The following is a 16864-nucleotide window of genomic DNA, read 5'->3' on the forward strand; positions in this document are numbered from 1 at the left end:
GGACCGCGGCCACTTCCCGCACAAGCCCCGCCCCCCCCGGTCCCGCCCCCGCCCGAAATACCCCGCGCCTTCCCCAACAGCGCGCCGTGCCATCTCGCCATGCGTCGTTCACATCATACACTCGGGATCGACCAATATCGCACACCGCCCCCCGTCATTCGCTCCCCCGCCAGCGCGTCCACGTGGAAATCGTCGCCGCCCCTCCCTCGACCTCGACGACACGGCGCTCTGAGCCCGGAAGGGACGGCTGGACGCGGATGCGGGCGCGTCGGCGTGCACGGTCTCCCCTTGTTCGTGGCACGCCCCAAGACGAAGAGCGCGGCGGAACCCTGGGAGTTCACGACGAACCTGTGTGAGAGAGAGAGTGAGTGAGACGCGGTGGCCCCCAGTGCCCACAGCGCCCCCCTCACGCTCAGTTAAAATTAAAAAGGAAACCATTTCTCGGTTCACGCAATCTCGAGTCCCCCGCGCGGACCTGCTCGACGGTCCACGCGCGCCATCATCCTGGTGGGCTCTGCGTCTACAGGCCCGCGATACGGCGCTTCAGCTTCAGATGGAGTTACTTGTGCCACCGACGAGGCTTGGCGCGCGGCCGGAAGGGATGAATACTGCGAGGTCCGAGGTGCGAGATGCGAGATGCGAGACTGCTGCTCGTTTCGCGCGGGGTGCGGGGGCTTAAGCTTGTTGCTCGTACAACGTGCAGTCCCTTACGGTGGACGCAAGTTCTTGGTACGTAGACCACAGCGGGCCGGACACGCCCCCCCCCCAAGATATCTCGCGCGGACGGCGGCGCCGCACCCCCCCCCTGCAGGTGGCGAGGGCCTACCGCGACAAGGTCGCTTTGCTTATTGTTGTGCGAGACTCCGGGGATGGCTTTGGAAAATCTGCAGCCGTGTTTTATAATTGCTCGCGGTATTGGCCTTGTCGTGCTGCGTCCTCGCTCCTGCGTCCTTCCCTTCTGTTGCGATTTCCGCATCTGTGCCTCGTCTTCGCCGTTATCGTGATGGGTCTGTCCGATCTACGGAACTGTTACACGGCTTTCGAGACTGGCTCCTCAGAGGAGTCCAACACCGCGTCGCGCTCCGTCAAGCCCGGTCCTCATCGCTTCGGGGATCGTTTCTGTATGGACGTGGGCTGCGACTCTTCTCCAAAGTCCAACGCTGCATGGGCGTCGCCTGCTGAAATCTGCAAGTACCGAGGTGCAGCTTAACGGAGCAGGTACGCTACGGGATGCATACCACTGCGAGCGCTGCTTTCCACGGAACATCGTTAAAGATTGTCGCAACGATAGGCTCTAACTACTGTTGCAAACGGGGTAAATCACGAGCGGGCTCTCTGTTCTATCGGCAAGTGCGATCCTCTAGATCAAGTCTACACCGCTCTATCTATAATGCAGCCGCGTCCGCGAACGGGTAGTCGATATACCCCTTTGGCGCCTCGGGAATGTAGACGGTGCTGCGATGGTACTGCACCAGGGGTATGTTCCTGCGCAGACGCAGAGGGAGGTCGGGCTGCTCGCTCGCTCACATCAGCACAAGCAATGAGAGCACAGCGGCGTTTACGCACGTTCGAAATGTAGGCCCTGCCAAAGGCGATGAGGTCGCCCTTCTTGTCAGCCGCATCCAGCGCGTGCTCGCGGGTATACCCACCGGCGCTGATGACTGGCCGGGGCGCCCATATCTTGCGGAAGTAGTCGTTCGTCTGCGGACGGCGCTTCGGTCTCTGATCGAGGCCTCCACAAGGGACAAACCTGTACGCACCTCCCCCTCCCTCACGGTCCGATCCGTGGTACCCGAAACCCACGGCTCCACAAAGTGGATGTACGCGAGGTCTGGGTACAGCTCCGCGATCCGCGAGACGACATACGTGAATGTCGGCACGGGATCCTCCATGCGCATGTCTACTCACGCATCAGCCTCATGCAGACAAGTCGAGGGGTGCGGCATAGCACACCTTGGATCTCGCTCCAGGGACTGAGGCGGAGACCCGTCTTCTTTGCGCCGATCTTGGCGGTGACTGCCGCCAGAATCTCGAACAAGAACCTCGCGCGGTTCTCGATCGAGTCGCCGTACTTGTCCGTGCGGTTGTTCGAGACGTCCTGCAAGAACTGGTCGGGGAGATACCCGTTCGCGCCGTGGACCTCGACGCCGTCGAAGCCGGCACCGTGGACCGCGTTAGAAGCGGCGGTCCCGTACGCCTGTATGTATTCCTTGATTTCTTTGAGTTTTTCGCATCCGCATCAGCGGGATTTCCAAGGTTGGGATAACGGAACGTACCCTCCTCCGTCAACGGACGCGGGGCCGTCGGCTTCCCGGTCAACTGGATGTCCGACGCGGCGACGTACTCGAACGACGTGTCTTCCTTCTGCAGCTCTTCGGAGTCTGCGGCTCGCCCTAGAGCCCAAAGCTGGACGTAGATGTACGAGCCCTTCGCGTGGACGGCATCTGTTACCTACAACGAGGTCAGTCTTTTCCTTTCCACGCACACAACTAGAGATTGTACGTATGCCCTGGACAACGGCACTCTCCCCGACTGCGCGCATTCCGACGAAATCGAGAGCACACACACTCACCCGCTTCCACGCCGCGACCTGGGCCTCGTTCCACATGCCCGGCACATGGGCGAATCCGCCGGCGTTCGCTGAGATGAACGTCGCCTCCGTGATGAGCAACGTCCCGGGGACGCTTGCGCGCTGCGTGTAATACTCGACTGCGAGATCGCCGTGTACGTGGGCCGCGTCGGCGCGGAAGCGCGTGAGCGGCGCGAGGACGACGCGATGCGCCAGCGTCATGTCGCCGACTTTGATCGGCTGGAACAGCTTGGGTGCGGGCTCGGAGGACATGGCGGACGATACTGAAAACGATCACTAGGCCTACGACGGTTCTCAGATGGGGGACAGAGAGAACAAGCAAACCTGCCGAGAGCCGGAGTCGCAGACTACCTTATTCAACCATGTTCCAGACGCCTGGCGGGAAGGCATTCTGTAAGCCTGGGTATGGCGCGACCGGAGGAAAAAAATGTTGCTCGCCTTTGTCATCGACCTCGAGTTTTTTTCGCGCATATGGGGGCGTGGTACGATTGGTAATATCGCGTCCGGATGAGCGAACACCGTTGACACAGCCCATATGATGCATGCTCAGCCGCCAGCAAAGATCGTCCCGCCTCTTCCCCATTTCTGTCAGATCCAGAGTACGGAGTCCGGACGAGCTCGGAAGTGCCACTACACAGTTTCCAAACTTGAGCGAAGCTGAATGGGGGGATTTGTCGTGCTGCAGAACCCACGGAAGGAGCCCAGGCTTTATCCTAGGATATGTTTTGAGAGATCATGTGATATATGTTTTTCAGAGACTTACCCTTTTTATCGACCATTGCCGGATTAAGACGAGCACTAAGAGGAGGAGGACGCTGTAAGACTAGGTTCGACGCAAACCCCTGTGATAACGTCAGAGAACGCGGACGGTCTTAGTATGAGACTAGCTGTAAGACTCGTTGTCCGAGGATACGCCGACTCATCTTATGCAAGCCAGCGTTTCTCGCGGTAAATCGCGTGTAAACCCTGGTGTGTGTCTTATTTTCTGCAGCGCGAGGGATGCTCCTTACCTGCGAGCGCACCGCGCAGCGTTGTGGAGTGACGAAAAGTATTGTTGCTAATAGCTGTCCGAAACTAGTCGAGCTGAAGAAACCATTTCTCAGTTCATACAATTTCGAGTCCCCGTCCCGCCAATGGCCTCTTCGCGAACCTCTTCAACGGCGCCTGCTCCGAACGCCATGCGGACCGTCGGTACGTGCGTCTGCGCCTTCGGAGCCTCGCCGCACGCGCAGTTTGGGTAGGAGCACGCCCCCGATGTCAGAGGGCTGCCGATGCGCACTTGATGTTGGGGGGACCTGCTCGGGCTGCACCGAGAAACAATCGGAACCAATCGGTCAAAGCACGTACGGCGGCGGGAGCCGAAGTTGCAGGGGGGGGTGTAAAACTATGATGGAGCCCTCGTCCACTGCAGGTCTTTCTATCTGTTCTGACGTTCACGTATTCATATTCAGACCTGCTCAGATAGGACACCGTAGGTCGCCGAGCGAGCGAGCCAAATCGAGTCCCGCGCATTTGCACGATCTCCGGAGGGGCCAGTAGGGAACGGGCGAATTGTAGGTGCAGTACATCTTGGTGCCTCTGCGTCTATAGGTCTCTGTTCTATCGCTTAATATGGCAATTCAGATGTTGTACTTGTGCCACTGACGTCCTCATCTGAGGACGCTTCGTCGTGACCGATGCGCAGTTGCCAGAAGTGATTATACAGCAAGGTCTGACATACCAGACTGCTCATGTCGCGCGGGGTGCTGGGGCTTAAGCTTGTTAGAATCCTGACGAATTTTTTATTTGATAACAGTCCCGAGTTTGCTGTCGCCGCTGAGAGTACGAGCTCCGAGTGGTACGCACAGATAAGAATCAGCCGGCATCTTAACAGCTGACTTGTAATGGCTCGTACAACGTGCAGCCCCTTATGGTGGATGCAAGTTCTGGTACGTAAACCACAGCGGGCCGTACACGCACCCCGCAGGATATCTCGTGCGGACAGCGGCGCCGCACCCCCAGGTGGTCAGGGCCTACTTTGGATGCGATGATACCGCCAATACGTGGCTCGCAATAGAATTTCAAATCCAGTGTGTCCGACGGGTCGGCCGGTAGTAGCTCGGAAGTTGGGGCGATGGGCGATAGCTCAGAGAAGGCAGAACTGAGAGGACCCTGGGCCCAGTGACACCGAGGAGCTCACAGGGTGCGCGGCCCTGAGGCGGGCCAGAATGTCGAGCGATGGAACATGGACCTGTAGATCTCCGCACGACTTGGAGAGGAACGACGCACCTACAATTTGCCAGATCCCTATTGGCCCTTGGTGAGATCGTGTGGGTCATGCTGGACCGCGGCACGATCACGATCGTCCAAATGCGCGGGACTCGATTTGCTCGCTCGCTCCGCGACCTACGGTGCCCTAACTCGGCAGGTCTGAGTAACCCTCGATTCTGAATGTCTGAACAGATATAAAAGACCTACAGTCGTCGAGGGCTCCATCACCAGCCCACCCATTCACCAAACCACCACAGTTTTACACCACCCCCTGCAACTTTAGCCAAACTTACTATGGTACGGCTTCCATCGCTCTCAGATTTAGCGCTTTTTCTGATGCTCTGTTGGTGCAGCCCGAGCTGCCCCCTTCGAACGTCAAGTGTGCGTCTGCCGCTTCTGGCGTCGGGGCGTGTTCGTACCCGAACTGCGCGTGTGGCGAGGCTCCGAAGGCTTAGACCTGCCGACCTTGTCCATTTGCATGTCGTCGGAAAATATTCTTGGAGCAGGGAGCGTTCGCGAGGAGAGTCGGATGGCAGTTGACGGGATCCAAGTTGTTTGTATGAAATGAAAAATGGGATAGCGCGCGTGATCCGGAGCGGTCGTTGCGTATGCTGAGATGTCGGTGTCGTGGTGAGGTCCGAGGTCAGTGGCATGTTAATCGGGTGGATGCAGGGCTCCTTCTCCCCCGCGTCTGCTGCGACTATTCAACGCATCGGGCCTTGATCAGGAAGAGTCGAAGACTTGGAACGAGAGCTTGTGCGCTATGCGACCATACGACTGACCGAATCCAGGTTGTATCGACTTCAAGTTCTTCCACTCTTTCCACTTCTATTTCTTTTCTTCGTTTCTTCGTTTCTTCTCCAGGGTGTGTGATATGCCCCTTCTGTCCCGCGCTCAGTGGCGTACCTGCGAGTGACATATCAGCATTTAACGCACCACTTTGTTATGAATTTAGTGCTTGCCCATCGCACGTAAGTGCATCGAAGCCTTTGGCGCCTCGCCACGACAACGAGAGTAAATGATGGATATATAATGTGTTGGTACGCACGGTTCCTGCTGACAGACAAACTTTACAGGGACCGTATTTATGTACGCCCCCATCCCCTGTCCCAACTCACTATCACAGGCTTCAGTCCGACAATGTTCTTGCCAGGTGGACTGCGGCCAAGCCCTGCCATCTCGTTACCCGCGCGCTTGATTCTGTCTTCTCATCCACGCTGTCTCTCGGAGTTCTGAGCTACCGCTGGCCCATGCCCGATATCAGACATAACCGCTCTACCCGTCCACACACGGTCAGCCAGACGACTAGAAACAGCAATGCCTGCAAGACAGAGCTTCGGGGGCGGCCTCATCGGCCAGCAGTGGCACGAGTGTCCTCTACACAGGCACGATAATACCGTCCGTGCTCTACGATATGGCATTGAGAGACCCGAAGGCTAAAGGAAAGTTGGATGAGGTAGTTGCGCAGATATACAAGAATTTGAACCGCTACTCCAGGCATATGCTGGGCTGAACTGTCCGACAGTAGTGAAGTAATACGATTCTACACGGTGTCATGCGAACGTAGTGCCATAGTTTGACTGTGTCCGAGAAGCTTCCGAGTCATTGTAATATGTTGGCTGCCCTATTGCGGGAGAATGGCGGTACACAGAAGGGTGAGTCGACGTGATTGGAGTAAAGGTGCACGATAATGAGACGCACGTTGCATTGCGAGATCCCTAATAGTACTCCTCTTCCACGAAATCCGCTGCGAGAGGATTATGCGCGACCCGTGGAACCTCCTGAATCTCGTCATCGCTCAGCTCATCTCCGTCTTCATCCTCCAACCCGTCGCCCGGTAAATCGTGCTCCGCGACATTATCGCCATCAACGGGTGATGCAACGCTGAGACTGAGCGGCGCGCCGATGTTTCCTACAATACGCGACGCCAAGCGTAGGTCTGACGCGCGTGAGACGTCAAAGGACGGTCGCGAGTACGGCCCGCTGGTGTCTGACATGTAGATCTCACGGAGGTTGAGAATGAAGCTCGACAACACCATGGATGAGGCTCTGTGTAGAGATAATGTCAGTGACGGTGATGGGAAGCCCAAATAGGGAGGTGTAGACGGACGGCCACGTAAGACAATCGACATAGTAAAAGGTCTGCAGAGGGATGAATTTTGTGGGTGGAACATTCGAGAAGGAGTAAGACTTACGTCGTTCAGGGAAGCAACTAAGGTAATAATGTCACTAATGAAGAATAAGCTGTACAAACATCAGAATAGACAGGCATCTAGACAGAACTGTGCGCACAGGAAGTACACAGTGCCTAAACATGGATCAGATATTACATGCAGGCAACATGATTTCATGCTTACCATCTCGCAACAGCAGAGTGGCCAATGGTGCCTTCATTTTTACACGATCGGCATCTCTCTTGATCTTGTAAGTGCTGGACCAAGTGACAAATAGCACGATCAGGTCCGCAATAACGGAACACGCCCAGTTCACCATAGTTGCTGTTAAATGCAACTTATGAATGAAGACCGCGAGATAACAGGTTGGAAGTTATATACTTCTGTATCCCATGAGTTAGGTAGTGCATACCTCGGCGAGCAGCAACCACGTACATGGAATATATGGCCAGGAGCTCAGGCGTGTCGGTAATAAGTCGGATAGTGTTGGAAACGTCTTGGAGATCAAATGTATACCCAATATAGACCCCGAGACACTGGAATCGATCAACAATGAACAGACATTTTCAATGCGTCTCGCAACAAAATCCACCCACAATATACTGAGGGAGAAACGTGGAATTCAGCACAGCCACCACCGCGGCATAGCGCCATGACCTGCCGCCTACTGCATACACTCTTAGAGAGTCGAATACTGCATGCATCCGAGTAAAACGATCATATCAAAAGTGAGAGAAATCACAGTCGTTCACCTGTTGACGTGAGACCCGTGATGATAGTGAAGCCTATGGATACATAGAGCAGGGCCAACCCACTGCCAGAGTGTAAGTGTCAGTACCAGTACTTTCTCAGCCACTGCAGAGAAAAGGTACGGGACACCTGCGTCCAAATGTCAGTGAGCATACGCGGATGTGGTGCCAAAAAGGAACCTCAAGCTCACGTTTACTGAGCTCCAATTAGGTATTGAGAGCAAGTTGCTGATTGCCCATCCGATACTCCCAAACTTGTTCATTAGATACAACATTGTCACTCCGGTAAATTTGCGACGCCTCCATATGCACTCTCTCTCTTGCGCGAGGATGAGTACGTTGTAATACAGTACCAATGCTCATAAAGAAATGCGTCAGATCTGCTCACAAGCTTCATTGGAATATGGAAGATTCACCAGCATTTGATGCATCGCAATAGTGTACCGGTTGTCTGAACAACGGCAGGAGTTGATGTCAGCAAACCTCACTAAGGAAGAAAGGTGAAGGCGCACTTCGGATCTCTGGCAGAAACAGTACGCCATATAGCCCTGAATTGACGGAGTTCCGTCGAGTTATTGGACATCTCAATAATGCTAGATATGCTGAAAAGCGCAGATGCTTTTTCACAGTAGAACAAGGGTCGCCTTTCGACTGAAGGGAAGGTATGTCTTCACCCAGAAGCCGTGTTTTATGCAGCATCCGCATCGCAGTTGATCTCATGGACAGGCACAGCCAAACTGTATGCTTACTGGTGGTGGGAAGTTCAATGGACCCCAGTAATGTATACCAACATGCACCAGATGAAGCCGCCGTCACCATATGGTACATACTATAGCAACTCGCCGGCGAGGGTACCTGGGAACAGAGAACAGATGATGATGAATTCGAATGTGATGTAACCGTGACACCACTGGTGTCACATACTAGCGCTTATACGCAATTGGAAGCTTGATCATGCCCCCGAAAACAATTAGGCAATATCTACAAGACTTGCTCCTCAATTCGTGAGGAATATTAAAACTAGTCCTTGTACGTGGAAGCCGGAAGGGTTTCTCATTCGGTCCTGTACAAGGTGTGCGGAGTTGAGGTTATGCGTGCTGATGCCTTTTCAAAGTGTTCATCGATTGCAGTAGTGGCCACCTACTTCGATTGAACGGAATCGCGGAATATCATGAAAATTGAAGCTCGAGAGGCACTGTACAAGGGCTGTATCAGATACATGAGCTTCTTGCTGGGTGCGTCTGCTGAATCTGAATCGTTTGTCGAGACACGGGCATGTTGCTGTGCACCAATCATCCGTCACTCGGGGCTAAGGCGTCGAATTCTAGTTTTCATCATCTGAATTCCGAAGCTTATCACCAGGTCCTAGGAGAACGCCGTAAGAGTCAATGATGATATTGTACACAGAGCCTCACTGATGCTGATGCTTTATCTGCCCTTCTAGCCAGTCTCCTTCCAGAGATTCGAAATTTCTCGCAATGGTTGGGTGCTTTCTCCCCAATCATCTAAAAGCCATTTCGCTCTCCTCACATAGGAATACTGCCCAGCATATTGTTTGCAGTCTGGCCAACGTATCGCGGCTCTAGACTTCATGAGCACTTCCCCAACAAGTATCCTCAGAATCCGTACATAGGTCTGCTATGACTTCGCGGACACTTAGCGTCAGTATCGGCGATGGATCTATATTTGGCGACATGCAGGCGCGTATGTTGTCATGGGTTGCCACTTGTGCCGAAGCCGAAACTTGTGCTCACCGCTCACTGTTGAAGCATTCCATTCAAGACGCACTTTGAATCCGCAGTCTTCGATTCCACAATAGAAACATCGATATACCAGTGCTGGCGGTGATATGATTCACGGCGTTTTCCTCCCGGGGAAGGCACATTTGGAATATCAAACCTCAGACTTATGGTTGACACGCTTTGAACTGGCGTGTGGTAGATGACAGCCTTGCAGGGAAGTGACCGGTGACGAAAAGCAAACAATTTGTTGTGGTTCCTGTCTGATGCATTCATTCACAGAAATATGATCAACGAGACAGAGTTATCGTCTGCTTCGTAACGAACACTGGGCCCTTGAAACATGGCACGAGTCGGTCACCGCACTGTATAATAAACAGCGCCTGGAGCCAAGGGTTGGAAAATGTCGGCGTTGAAATGGGGCCCATTCAACTTTGCTCGTCCGGTTGCTGAATACATTCTTTCTTGTTTCCTAGAGTCTTATAGCAACTCAGTACTCGAGACTCGGGTATCGCGGTGAGTCGACTGACGGATCCGTAGGTCTCGGGCGTCGAGTACGATAGGCAGTTAATTACACGTATTAGTGCTCTTTCTGAAAAGACACACCTTCGAGTGAACAATGGATCGGAAGCCTGGTATTTTTCCAAGATTAAGTATTACCCGACAAGATGTTTGATAGCCTCGTGCTCCTCAGATCAGGTATCAGATTAGCGCGCAGTTGTCGTTCTCGACACCTCCGCCAAGTACTGCCTACAGCCAATTGCTCGAAGCTCCTTAGGCATACGAGCCTTGCTTTGCTGAGTTTCTCACTAGGTCTCTATACCGCTCTTTATGCCCGTCACTCTAACCGCGCCGCGCCATGCATCTCTCCCCAGGCTTGACGCCGACCGAGCGCTCTGTCCAACTCACTTACATGGCAGAAGAATCGTTTTGGATAGCCAGGTGTCATCCTGTGTTAGTTACGGGTCCCACGTCCTCATTGAGTCGGCAGGGGCACCAGAGGAACGTACAACGGTGGACGTTCCCCAATTGGGAACGGAGATCGAGAAAGAGGCAGTCCACGGTACGCAAGCGTTTTTCATGTCTTATCGCTCAGTGTACAGCTTTCTAATTCCAGGTTGTACCTGCCATCTGCATTGCTATCTATATTCTCCCTTGTGCATGACAGTATCTCAATGGAACTGAAACTGTGCGACAAGTTCTTGTCTGCAGTATGTTGTTCCTTGCCTTGCTGTCAGACACATATGATGTATGTGCCTAGAGCGCTGCATTCTGTGATTAATCTCCGACTCCTGTGGATCTATGTTCCCTTTCTCTCATGATCGTGTCCCTCTGGCAAACCAGTCTTCATTGGTATCGATACTCCGTGTTGGAAATGAAGAGTTCCCACTTCCTCCACACTTCCTCTTCTCGTGTATACTCACAATTTCGTACTGCTCCATTTTCTGGATTCTTGATGCTCATACCCCTCACTGTGCCTTGCATCTACCTCGATGACCACTCTGTCTGCGAGGAATTGCGCCCCTCGCCCCTCCGCGATATCCGAGTCTTTTCCGCCTCCGCAGACGCGTGCGTTCGTGTTCGACCTGACGATGTTTCCATCCTCGCCGCCTCCCCGCCGCCCTGCCATACCTGGAGGCTATGACGCTCGAGAACATCCTCCTCCCATTCAACCCCAGTGCAAACCCATTTATCCGAGACGGCGCAATGCCGCTCACCGCGCTCGTATTCGACAACATGAGCGCATCATGATCTCGGAGCCCTACCAGCGCGCGGAGGATCCAGCTGTGGAGTGGCCTTCCCAACTCGGACCTGCCGAACCTGTAGCGTCCCGGCCGGCGCGGACGCCCCAAGCTCGTCGACAGGGTGCCCGTCTCCTTTAGGTGGTCGCACGCCGACGGACGCGCTCTACAGCGGGGAGAGTGGTATGTACTACGGGTTCTGCCCGCGTGTTTCCCAGTCTCGAGACTCGTGTCGTTCATAGGATCTCCGGCAGAGTGTCGTTCGCAAGAGGTACTACTGTACGGTACACAAATCTTGAAGTAAATACCACTGGCGATTCACGTACAGACAGTGATATTCAGGACGGGCGATATTGGCTCGACGCCATCCCTATGCCAGGAAAAGGGCGCAGGTTGACCTGGTTACCCAAGGATACAGTTGTGTCACATTGGACCGGTAGCGCGAGGGCTCTGGGCCCGGTGACGCCAACGAGATCACAGGGTACGCCGCCTTGAGGCGGACAAGATTAATATCGAGTGACCGAACACGGACGAGCTCTAGCTGGAGGCAGAGGCAACACGTACCGAGCACTTAGGAGGAACAACGCGCCTCCAATTCGCGCGTTCCCTATTGGCCCCACCCGAGATTTGTGCGTCATGCTCGATGCAGCCCGATGGTGATCGCACAAATGCGCGGGACTCGATTCGCTCGCTCGCTCGGCGACCTATGGCGTCCCAACCTGGCAAGTCTGAATACTGCTCGACCGTGCGCGTGAACGGTAGATCGAACAGATATAAAAGACCTGCAGTCGACGAGGGCTCCATCACCAGCCCACCACCCAACCACCACAGTTTCACACCACCCCCCACAGCTTCAGCCAACTTACTATGGTACGGCTTCCACCGCTCTCAGAGTCAGAGCGCTTTTTCTGATACATGGTGGTGCAGCCCGAGCTGCCCCCTTCGAACGTCAAGTGTGCGTCTGCCGCTTCAGGTGTCGGGGCATGTTCCTACCCGAACTGCGCATGTGGCGAGGCTCCGAAGGCTTAGGTGAACCCACTTCATTGATCTGCATGTCGCTCGAGAGTATCGACGTTTGGAGCAGGGAGCATTTGCAAGGAGAGTCGGATGGCAGTTGACGGTATGCAAGTTGTTTATATGAAATGAGAAATGAGATAACGCACTTGACCCGAAACTGTCATTGCGTATGCTGAGATGTCGGTGTCGTGGTGAGGTCCGAGGCCAGAGGCGTGTTGATTGGATGGATGCAGGGCTCCCTCTCCCCCGCTCTGCTGCGACTATTCAATACATGGTCGAAGACTTGGAATGAGAGCTTGTGCGCTATGCGACCATACGACTGACCGAATCCTGGTTGTACCGACTCTAATCTAAAATCTTAACGAAGTGCATTGAGGAGACCCGAGAGTTAAAGGAAAGCTGGATGACATAGTTACGCAGATATACACGAATTTGAACCGCTACTCCAAGAATATACTGGGCTGAGCTGTCCGACAGTAGTGAAGTAATACGGTTCGACGCAGTGTCGTGCGAATGTAGTGCCATATTGTGTCGGAGTCGCTTCGGTGTAATATGATACGTTAGCTGTCCTATTGCGGGAAATGGCGGTACACAGAAGGGTGAGCCAGCGTGATTGGAGTAAAAGTACACCATAATGAAACGCACGTTGCATTGCGAGATCTCTAATAGTACTCCTCTTCCACGAAATCCACCGCGAGAGGATTATGCGAGACCCGTGGAACCTCCTGAATCTCGTCATCGCTCAGCTCATCTCCGTCTTCATCCTCCAACCCGTCACCCGGCAAATTGCGCTCCGCGACATTACCGCCATCGATAGGTGATGCAACGCTGAGACTGAGCGGCGCGCCGATGTTTCCTACAATACGCGACGCGAAGCGTAGGTCTGACGCGCGTGAGACGTCAAAGGACGGTCGCGAGTACGGCCCGCTGGTGTCTGACATGTAGATCTCACGGAGGTTGAGAATGAAGCTAGACAACACCATAGCTGGGGCTCTGTGTGGAGATAATGTCAGTGACAGTGATGAGAAGCCCAAGTAGGGAGGGGTAGACGGACGGCTGGGTAAGACAATTGACATAGTAAAAGGACTGCAGAGGGATGAATTTTGTGAGTGGAACATTCAAGGAGGAGTAAGACTTACGTCGTTCAGGTAAGCGACTATGTAAATGATGTTACTAATGAAGAACAAGCTGTACAAAGATCAGAATAGACAGGCATCTAGACAGAACTGTGCGCACAGGAAGTACAGAGTACCTAAGCACGGATCAGACATTATATGCAGGCAACACAATTCCAAGCTTACCATCTCGCAACAGCAGAGTCGTCAATGGTACCTTCATTTTTACATGATCAGCATCTCTCTTGATCTTGTAAGTGCTGGACCAAGTGACAAATAGCACGATCAGGTCCGCAATAACGGAACCCGCCCAGTTCACGATAATTGCTGTTAAATACAACTCGTGAACGAAGACCACGAGATAACAGGTTGGAAGTTATATACTTCTGTATCCCATGAGTTAGATAGTGCACATCTCGGCGAGCAGCAACCACGTACATGTTCAATATGGACAGGAACTCAGGCGTGTCGGTAATAAATGGGATAGCGTTGGACACGTCGTAGACATCAAATCCATACCCAGTATACACCCCGAGACACTGGGATCGATCAACAATGAACAGATATTTTGAATGCGTCTCGCAACAAAATCCACCCACAATACGCGGAGGGAGAAACGTGGAATTCAGCACAGCCACCACCACGGCGTAGCGCCATGACCTGCCGCCTACTGCATACACTCTTAGAGAGTCGAATACTGCATGCATCCGAGTAAAACGATCATATCAGAAGTGAGAGAAATCACAGTCATTCACCTGTTGATGTGAGATTCATGATGATATCGGAGCCTAGGAATACATAGAATAGGGCCATCTCGCTGTCAGAGTGTAAGTGTCAGTACCGTACTTTCTCAGCAACGGCAGAAAAAAGGTACGGGACACCTGCGTCCAAATGTCAGTGAGCATACACGGATGGTGCCAAAAAGGATCCTCAGGCTCACGTTTACTGCCAGTGAGCTCCAATTAGGTATTGAGAGCAAGCTGCTGATCGCCCATCCGGCACTCCCAAACTTGTTCATCATGTACAACATTGTCACTCCGGTAAATTTGCGATGCCGCCATATGCACTCTCGCTCTTGCGCGAGGACGAGTACGTAGTAGTACAGTAGCAGTGCTCAGAACGAAATGCGTCAGATCTCCTCACAAGCTTCGCTGGAATGTGGAAGACTCACCAGTGTTTGATGCCGAGCAATAGTTTACTGGTTGTCTGGATAACGACAGGACTTGATGTCAACAATCCCCACAAAGGAAGAAAGTTGAAGGCGCACGTCGGAATTCTGGCGATAAAAGGACGCCATGCAGCCCAGAATTGACGGAGTTCCGTCGAGTTATTGGACATCTCAATAATGTCCAATTATCCTGAAAACTGCAGGTACTCTTCACAATAGAACAAGTGTTCCCTTTCGACTTCGGGGGGGAGGTTGATTGGTATGACTGCGCCCAGAAGCCGCGTTTTATGCCATCGTCTGCATTGCAGCTGACCTAATGAATAAGCATAGCCAAACTACATGCTCACCAGTGGTGGGAAGTTCGCGGGACACTACCGTATACCAACAAAGCGGCCGGTACCAGATATGTGGTACCGTAGCAACTCGCCGGCGAGGAAACTTCTGGTCTGACTCGGATAACCGTCATACCACTAACGTCACACTCAGCGTTGAGCTTCTTGTGCCTGAAAGCCGAAAAGCAGTCCAGTACAAGGCACATAGAGTGATCCAAGATTGCAGCCTTGCCATGTTTCTGCTGAGGTGTCTGCGCTTGATGTTCAGCTGAATTGTTGGCAATTGCTTAGTAATTACCTGAGCAGATACCTTTTCAGACCACTCACCGATTGCAGAAGCGGCCACCTCCTTCGATAAGACGGAAGTGTGGAGCACCCTGTTGCATGAAATCTGGAGTTCGGAACAGACTCGGAGTGCTGGCGCTGTACAAGGGCTATGTCAGATACGTATTTTTTTGCTGGATGCGTCTGCCAAATCTGAATCGTTTTTCCAGCGTGGCGTGTTGCTGTGCGCCAATCATCTGTCACCCGGGGCTAAGGCGTCGAAATCTAATTTCATCATCTGAATTCCGAAGCTTATACACCAGCTCCTAGAAGAACGCCGTAAGAGTCGAATGGCTGAGAGCGCTGATGGTGATGCTCTATCTGCCCTTCTAATCAGTCTCCTTCCAGAGATTCGAAATTTCTCGCGAGTCGCAATGGTTGGGTGCTTTCTCCACAATCATCTAAAAGCTGTTTCACTCTCCTCACATAGGAATACCGCCCAGCATAGCGTTTGCAGTCTGGCCAATGTATCCCGGCTCTAGACTTCTGAAATGAGCACTCGCCCAACAAGTATCCTCAGAATCCGTACATAGGTCGGCTATAACTTCGCGGACAAGCGTCAGTATCGGTGATGAATCTGTATTTGACGACGTGCAGGCGCGTATGTCGTCATGGGTTGCCACTTGTGCCGACGCCGAAACTCACCGCTCACCGTTGAGGCATTGCATTCAAGACGCACGTTGAATCCGAAGTCTTCCATTCCACAGTAGAAACAACATCAATATACCAGTGCTGGCGGTAATACGAGCAGCGGCGTTTCCCTCCTACCGGTGAAGGCACATTTGGAAGATCAAACCTCAGACTTATGGTTGACATGCTTTGAACTGACATGTGGTAGATGACAGCCTTGCGGCGAAGTGACCGGTGACGAAAAGCAAACAATTTGTTGTGGTTCATGTCTGATGCATTCATTCACAGAAATACGATCAACAAGATAGAGCTACCATCCGCCTCGTAACGAACACTGCGGCCATGAAACATGATACGAGTCGCGCGCGCCGCACTGTATAATCAACAGCGCCTGGAGCCAAGGGTTTGAAAATGTCCAGAGACTCGGGTATCGCGGTGAGTCGACTGACGGATCCGCAGGTCTCGGGCGTCGAGTACGAGAGGCAGCTAATTACACGTATTAGCGCTCTTTCTGATCATGAGAAGACAGACCTTCGGGTGAACAGTGGATCGGAAGCCTGCACCCTCAGATCTCTCAGTCGTACTTTTCCAAGATTATTCCCCGACAAGGTGTTTGATAGCCTCGTGCTCCCCAGATCGGGTATCAGATTAGCGCGCAGTGTCACCAGTTTCGTTCTCGACAACCACCACCCCTACCAAGTACTGCCTAGAGCCAATTGTGCGGCAATTAAGCTGTGTCTCAGTTTGGTTTACTGAGTGTTCTCGCTGTCTCTATATCTCTCCACAAGCTTGACGCCGACTAAGCGCTAGAGGCTGTTCAACTCACTTTCTTAGCAGAAGAATCATGTTGGAGAGCCAGGTATCATTAGTACCACATTCTCATTGAGTCCACAGGGATACCAGGAGGACGCACAACGGCGGACGTGGGCAAAATTGAGAACGGAGATCGAGAAAGAGGCAGTCCACGGTATGCAAGCGTCGTTCATGTCTTATCGCTCACTGTACAGCTTTCTAGTTCCACGTTGTACCTGCCA

General features: G+C 53.0%; 6 protein-coding genes across 6 annotated transcripts; 3 read left to right on the forward strand and 3 right to left on the reverse strand.

Moving 5' to 3' along the window:
* Window positions 1-99: 99 nt before the first annotated feature.
* SCP_0607620 (hypothetical protein) lies at window positions 100-372 on the forward strand (the record flags this gene model as incomplete). The annotated part of the gene is made up of 1 exon (XM_027759894.1): window positions 100-372. The coding sequence occupies one exon, from the start codon at window positions 100-102 to the stop codon at window positions 370-372; it is 273 nt and encodes a 90-aa protein (XP_027615695.1).
* Window positions 373-1003: 631 nt separating this feature from the next.
* On the forward strand, window positions 1004-1210 carry SCP_0607630 (hypothetical protein; the record flags this gene model as incomplete). The annotated part of the gene is made up of 1 exon (XM_027759895.1): window positions 1004-1210. The coding sequence occupies one exon, from the start codon at window positions 1004-1006 to the stop codon at window positions 1208-1210; it is 207 nt and encodes a 68-aa protein (XP_027615696.1).
* Window positions 1211-1385: 175 nt separating this feature from the next.
* On the reverse strand, window positions 1386-2842 carry SCP_0607640 (Probable inactive dehydrogenase; the record flags this gene model as incomplete). The annotated part of the gene is made up of 6 exons (XM_027759896.1): window positions 1386-1511; window positions 1567-1701; window positions 1761-1900; window positions 1954-2217; window positions 2277-2451; window positions 2573-2842. 6 exons carry the CDS (start codon window positions 2840-2842, stop codon window positions 1386-1388), a joined length of 1110 nt encoding a protein of 369 aa, XP_027615697.1.
* Window positions 2843-6558: 3716 nt separating this feature from the next.
* On the reverse strand, window positions 6559-7333 carry SCP_0607650 (hypothetical protein; the record flags this gene model as incomplete). Its single annotated transcript, XM_027759897.1, has 5 exons — window positions 6559-6889; window positions 6951-6982; window positions 7036-7084; window positions 7133-7148; window positions 7198-7333. 5 exons carry the CDS (start codon window positions 7331-7333, stop codon window positions 6559-6561), a joined length of 564 nt encoding a protein of 187 aa, XP_027615698.1.
* A 3662-nt stretch (window positions 7334-10995) lies between these two features.
* SCP_0607660 (hypothetical protein) lies at window positions 10996-11385 on the forward strand (the record flags this gene model as incomplete). Its single annotated transcript, XM_027759898.1, has 1 exon — window positions 10996-11385. The coding sequence occupies one exon, from the start codon at window positions 10996-10998 to the stop codon at window positions 11383-11385; it is 390 nt and encodes a 129-aa protein (XP_027615699.1).
* Window positions 11386-12923: 1538 nt separating this feature from the next.
* SCP_0607670 (hypothetical protein) lies at window positions 12924-14673 on the reverse strand (the record flags this gene model as incomplete). Its single annotated transcript, XM_027759899.1, has 10 exons — window positions 12924-13254; window positions 13316-13347; window positions 13401-13449; window positions 13498-13513; window positions 13563-13636; window positions 13815-13915; window positions 13976-14073; window positions 14132-14193; window positions 14548-14582; window positions 14644-14673. The coding sequence occupies 10 exons, from the start codon at window positions 14671-14673 to the stop codon at window positions 12924-12926; spliced, it is 828 nt and encodes a 275-aa protein (XP_027615700.1).
* Window positions 14674-16864: the final 2191 nt, after the last annotated feature.

The sequence above is a fragment of the Sparassis crispa genome, assembly GCF_003851025.1.
Source record: "Sparassis crispa DNA, contig_000005F, whole genome shotgun sequence".
Lineage (NCBI taxonomy): Eukaryota > Fungi > Basidiomycota > Agaricomycetes > Polyporales > Sparassidaceae > Sparassis > Sparassis crispa.